General features: G+C 44.8%; 1 protein-coding gene across 1 annotated transcript; it reads left to right on the top strand.

The window, feature by feature from the left end:
* The first annotated feature begins 1061 nt into the window (after positions 1-1061).
* On the top strand, positions 1062-3616 carry TMED4 (transmembrane p24 trafficking protein 4). Its single transcript, XM_007956412.2, has 5 exons — positions 1062-1293; positions 1570-1670; positions 1886-2011; positions 2870-3016; positions 3467-3616. The coding sequence occupies exons 1-5, from the start codon at positions 1062-1064 to the stop codon at positions 3614-3616; spliced, it is 756 nt and encodes a 251-aa protein (XP_007954603.2).
* Positions 3617-6482: the final 2866 nt, after the last annotated feature.

Genomic DNA, 6482 nt, shown 5'->3' with positions numbered 1-6482 from the left:
GGGGAAGTGGGAGCAAGAGTACTTTGTAGGTAATATTGTGTACTTCTACAACACTTCTGGTGCATCACCCCATCAGGCAGGCACATGTAGCTTGTTCCTCTCTGGATGCTTAAAATTACTGAGTCCAGGTGTTGTCAGCCCGACCCCTTCCACTAAAAATGCTCCATCAATCGTTCACCTAATGATACTCTGTTGTTGTTTGCTGTGGAGTTGGACCCGACTCATAGCGACCCCTCCTTGGGTTTCCAAGGCAGTATCACTACGAAAGTAGATTGCCCCATCTTCCTTCCGAGGAGTGGCTGGTGGGTTTGAACTGCCAACCTCCTGGTTAGCAGTCAAGTGCCTTAGGCACTATGCTACCGGAGCTCCCAATGATAGTCTATAGCTTACAAAATGGATAATTCAGGGTGCTCTTTTTTAAAAGTTAAATCATGGCAATCACACCCCTGGTGTTTAAGCACTTTTAATAAAGTTTGAATACCTTACCACCTCAAGTGCACCTATCTGCACCATCTGACCTCCCTCTCCCTCCCATCCTGTCCACTTTCCCCTCAGCTGTTGCATTCTCTTGGCAAAAGTCGTCTTCTGGAAACGTCTCAAAATTCATCACCTTGTATTTGTTCCTGGTCACTTCAGCTCCCGGTTGTAAGGCCGTCTGAGGTTCTAGATTTTATTCACTAATGTATTATCAACTAAGGCACGTGGGGCAGTCAGCACCTGGTAAGTATCTGTTAACTTATTGTTAGCTGTGGGCCCAGAAAATCAAGGATGTAGTCTCAGTCATAGCGGTACAGACGCGATGCTACAAGGAGCGAGGGTTTCAGACTGGAAAGGTCGAGAGACTGTTTGGAGGACGCACATCAGACCGTTGGCTTCAAACTAGCTTCCAGACGGATCGTCTGCCTCGGAGTGCTACAGCGCTAGGGCTTTACACAGTACGCTGTTCAGAGAACAGGCCACATCCTAACAAACATTCGAAGACAGGCCGAAAGCCCGCAGCAGCAGCACAAGATTGATGTCGCCACCCACAAAAGCCACACTCCCGACAGGACTTGCGCGTTATGGCTAAGCGGCCTGCGCAAGCGCGCTGGGCGGAGCGGCCCGCGCACGCGCGCTGGGCGGAGCGAAACACTGCAGGTGTCACGGCCAGGCGGCTGCCGGCGATGGCGCGGTTGGTACTGTTGCTGCTGCTGGTGTTGTGCTCGTCGGGGGTGCGAGCGCTCTACTTCCATATCGGAGAGACCGAGAAGCGCTGCTTCATCGAAGAGATCCCTGATGAGACCATGGTCATCGGTCAGGCGGGCGTGAGGGTGGAGAGGGCCCTTTTTTCTCTCCTCCTCGCCGGCTTCGGCCGAGTCGCGATGCTCCCCTGAGACTTGGCCTGTTGCTCCTTACCCAGCGCACCTCACGGTGCTCTGAGAAAGCCAGACCTAGCTGGGTTGGCCGGCCCCAACAGTGTCCGCTGCCTGATGCCTCGAGGAGCCGCGGGAGCCCGCCCACACCTTGAGTGTAGACAGCGGGGCTGATGAGGTGGCTTGGCGGGTTGTGATTGGTCTGTTTGCTCTACAGGGAATTACCGCACACAAATGTGGGATAAGCAAAAAGAGGTCTTCCTGCCCTCAACCCCTGGCCTAGGGATGCATGTGGAAGTAAAGGACCCTGAAGGGAAGGTAAGGCCTCCATTCTGATCGCACGGGTGACTTGTAGGCCACATTAAACCTTTCTTGAATAAAGCCCTGTGTGATGTCAAGAATTGGCTTAAGCACCCAGTTTAGGGCTCAGGGACATGACAAGCTCACACTTTAAGGTAGATAGATACTTTGAGAGGTCAGAGTAAAGATGACGGCAGCTGGTTGGGGGTAGAGTGGTCACTGCTGTGTTGCAGGTGGTACTGTCACGGCAATATGGCTCAGAGGGCCGCTTCACTTTCACTTCGCATACTCCTGGTGACCATCAGATCTGTCTGCACTCCAACTCTACCAAGATGGCTCTCTTTGCTGGTGGCAAACTGGTAAGAGAATTTTCTCTTTGGCTGCAGCTTGGAATCTCACTTGTTTTCAAACTTTTGAATTATTGCGGTCAACATATATGATACTTTGTGGCATAGTCACTATTGGGGAGAGAGATGATTGCCCTCTGTCCCACATCCAGAACAAGAGTCAGTTACACAGAGACTGCCTTTTAACCTGAACAGACAGTTGGAGGCCTTACCATTCAGACACCATAATGTCAAATGTTCCTGCCTTATTACTTGTTCTGGTTACCTAGTGCCGCTCTGACAAGAATATACCACAAATGGGATGGCCTTAATAAACAGGAGTTTATTCTTACAGTTTGGAGGCTTTAAGTCCAAGTTCAAAGTGCCAGGCTCTAGGGGCTGAGTAAGAGCCCCTCAACCTTGGGGTCCAGCCCTGCCTCCTGTTCCCAGCCCACTGGAGGCATTTCTTCACTCAGACAGCTGCTGGCTGCTGAAGCTGAGAAGCCCCAAGGTTGACAAGTAAAAAGGCACAGTCCCGATGTTACCACACCACATGGCAGGCCATTAACTTAAGTTCATTGTAAGTCCCAAGGTTGGAAGAGCATAGCAGGCTGCTGAGTAATGACATGGCTACATGCAGGGTCTAAGCGTGCCATAGGCTAGAGACCATTCCCAAGGCTGCTGCTTATGTATAAGAAGCAGACCACATACCCAAAGCAGCTACTCAGCTGCTTGTGGTAGATCCCACCATGGAGTTGATTGCCTGTCTCATCATGGGGAGTAACTACCATCATCTGCCCAGCCACTCAACCAGGCCCAGCCAAGCTGACACAAAAACAAAAACATAACCACCACATTACTTTTGGGCTCCAATCCTGTGCTTCCTTCTAGCGTGTGCACCTAGACATCCAGGTTGGGGAACATGCCAACAACTACCCAGAGATTGCTGCCAAGGATAAACTGACAGAGCTGCAACTCCGAGCCCGGCAATTGCTTGATCAGGTGGAGCAGATCCAGAAGGAGCAAGATTACCAGAGGGTAAGGGCATTATCTCCTTGTACTTTGAGATGGCAGTTGACCTTTATACCCACTAGACCTACTGAAAGTTTCTTTTTAGTGCCTTCCCCACTTCAGAGATCAACTCTTTAGAGAATGGAAGGTAGGGTATTAGTACAGATAGTAATATTTAAGTTCTAAAGAAAATGAAGGGCTCAATAAAAAGAGGAAAATTCAAGTAATAGTCATTTCCTCACCTGTTTTCTTTGGATCTTATTTCAAATGGTAGGAACATGCTTGTAGAATGATAGCACTGTCACTTCTTTGGGACAATTTCAGTGGAAAAACAGTGGCATATTTAGTGGATTCACAAATAGTATTCTAGAAGGCATTTGACCTTGGAGTTGAGTAGTAGTATAAGAGGGAGGGAACTTACAACAGCCCTGGACTGTTTCTCCTCCACATTTAACCTGTATTCATTGCCCCATGCAGTATCGTGAAGAACGCTTCCGTCTGACCAGCGAGAGTACCAACCAGAGGGTCCTGTGGTGGTCTATTGCTCAGACTGTCATCCTCATTCTCACTGGCATCTGGCAGATGCGTCACCTCAAGAGTTTCTTTGAGGCCAAGAAGCTGGTGTAATGCCCTCTTTCCATATGACCCTTCCCTTTCACCTCAATACTTTGTCACACAATACCTTATCCACCTGGATTTTGAGGAGAAAAGAGTGGAGGAAAAAAGCCCATCCATTGCAACAACCATTCACATCACTTGTTAATACTAATTCTCAAGGATATAGGACATTGGTCAATACTTTCAAATTGCTCTCTTAAGATCTGTGAAGAGTCTTAACTGATCTAGGACTACATCTTGCATCTTTCACATCCAGTGATTTCTCTTTGTCCTTGCACAAATGAAAAATCTCATATTGTTTTCATCTGCTTATTTAGTAGGTGACTGGAAGGCCTTATCAAGGATGCCCCTAACTCACTACTCCTAGTCAGTGCTGGGTACACTCAGTTGCTTTGTAAATGTGAACAAGGGCGGATTTTTGGCCCCAGAGGATTGAGCTTTTTTCTATATATTAGAGCTATTTTTTTGATAAATAATATATTTTTCCTTCCTAGTTGAAACTTTACTGCCTGTGTGTGAATAGCTGCAAACAGCATGTAGTTCCATGTGTTATGTTTATCTACATGTTTTCGATAACTAACATATTTTAATGGTCCATGGGCCAGAAAGCAGACATCACAGCTGCTGGCAATGCCTTATCAAAGGACCAAGCAGAGCATTCTCTTGGACACCTGTGGTTTCTATCACATAGAGCCTCAATTAAGAGGTAAGGTAAATTTTATTTAAGATGTGGTAAATGTGTTCTTTTTGGGGACCCTATTTGGTTCTTCTATAGATTTTTCCAGTGAAATAAAATGTGTTGGAGTAACTATTTGAAATGAAATTAGAGGTCGTGGGCAGTGGAGAGGAATGAGGGGAAATGAAGGCTCTTGGCTGGGAATTCCTCTGATGATGACCTGGTGTGGAACTGTGCATAGACTCACGGGCCTAGGATTGACCTGAACAGGTCAGTCTTGTGGGGGTGTGGCAAAAGAGAGAGTGGCTGCTCAGTCATTCACAAAGGTCAACCATGTAGACACATCAGTCAGGAATTTTGTGAGGAAATTAAGTACCTGATTTCTTAGCCCCCAGTAATCATAAATCTGAACAGATTCTAGTATACTTCTATTATGCCCTTCTGCTGTTTAAAATATAATACCATTAGTTACCTATTTTTGATATGTTATTTATTAAAGGAAAAAGTTCACCTAAATTCTTCTCCCATTTTTAGTTCTTTTTATGTCTTATAGTATTCCTTATATATATGTTGGGAGCTCTGGTAGCGTAGTGCTTAAGGCACTTGACTGCTAACCAGAAGGCTGGTGGTTCAAACCCACCGGCCACTCCTCGGAAGGAAGATGGGGCAATCTACTTCTGTAGTTGATACTGCCTCGGAAACCCAAGGAGGGGTCGCTATGAGTCGGGTCCGACTCGACGGCACATAACAACAACAACATATATATGTATATGCAATTTAGTATTGTAGTTTTTTTTAATATTTTTGTGAGCATTTAAAAAATTCTACATATTCGTATTTCTAATATTGAATGGCTCTGTAACAGTCTAGTGAGGTAAAATGCAATAACTACCTTACCTAAACTTATAAATATATTTAGAATTGGTTAGTCTAATTATTAGAATGATCATTATTACTAATCAATAGAGTAATTATCAATATATTAATAACTAATGGAGTAATTATCAATATTTATTAATACAGTAGTATCTTAATGTATTAATTGAATGTTTTACTATTTATTTGTATAAATATTTATAATATTTAATGTGGTTTCCAATCATTTTCATATTACAATTCATATGAAACAGGGAAACCGATGACCCTTTGAACTAGTTCAGACTAGTAGCTGTGTTTGAAATGAAATAAGAGGTTGTGGGCAGTAGGGAAGAACAAACAGAAATGGAGGAAAGTCTCCTAGCTGGGAATGCCTCTGAGGATGACCTTGTATGGACCTGTACATAGACTCTTGGGGCTAGCATTGACTCAGCAGGCCAGTCTCATGGGGGTATGGCAATGTTGACCTCTGGCCTGAGGCTCTTGGGCAGTATTTTACACATTGGGAAGAAAACAGACATTTCTGCTCTGTGCCTGTTCCTTGCCATCGAAAGCAGAGAAACAAATGTGGGCTATAGCAGGACAAGAAACTACAGATAAGATAGGGTGGTCTCTGGTTTGTCCAGCAGCAAACAACTGATTGTATCTCAATCATGCTAGTATGTCAGATGTCTTGGATTTCTCCAACAGCTAATTTTTTGTGGGGGGTGGGGTGGTGGAGTGAGTATGAAGGTGAGAGTACTTGGACTGATAGGGCAGGTGAAATGAAGATGGTCAGAGGATGGGTCAGCAGCAGCTGTGGGATGAACAAGGATTTCCAGACTGATGGCTATGGGGAGAACAAGGAATATGGTGTGTCAAAATCACAGATATATTGTGCCCTAAAAAAGTTTTTTTTTTTTTTAAAAAAAACAGTAGGTAGGCTACAACCAGTGAATTCTGATGGTTTTCCCTCCTCTCCATACTTGTGCTCAACTGCTAACCTAAAAGTTGGTGGTTCAAGCCCATCCGGTGATACCATGGAAGAAAAGGACTGTCAATTTGCTTCAGTTAAAGAGTTCAGCCAAGAAAACCCTATGGAGCAGTTCTACTCTATAACACAGGGTCACCATGAGTCAGAATTGACTCCACAGCAACTAATAACAACAATGCTGCCATTGGTTCCATCCTGAAATTCTTCCTTCCTTAGACATTATAACATCAAACAGCCTTACAGCCTTCTCCCTTTTTATCACATACAGACAAAAAGGTAGGGGGTGGGGTGGCGTTCTTTTTTTTTCCTTTTTTTTTTTTTTTTTTAATTAGGATTTGGGTGAAGATTTA

The sequence above is a fragment of the Orycteropus afer genome, unplaced genomic scaffold (genome assembly GCF_000298275.1).
Source record: "Orycteropus afer afer isolate SDZICR_OR568_19922 unplaced genomic scaffold, OryAfe1.0 scaffold00618, whole genome shotgun sequence".
In the NCBI taxonomy this organism is placed as follows: Eukaryota; Metazoa; Chordata; class Mammalia; order Tubulidentata; family Orycteropodidae; genus Orycteropus; species Orycteropus afer.
Note: the sequence above shows the minus strand (reverse complement) of the source record. Positions and strands in the feature narration are given on the sequence as shown.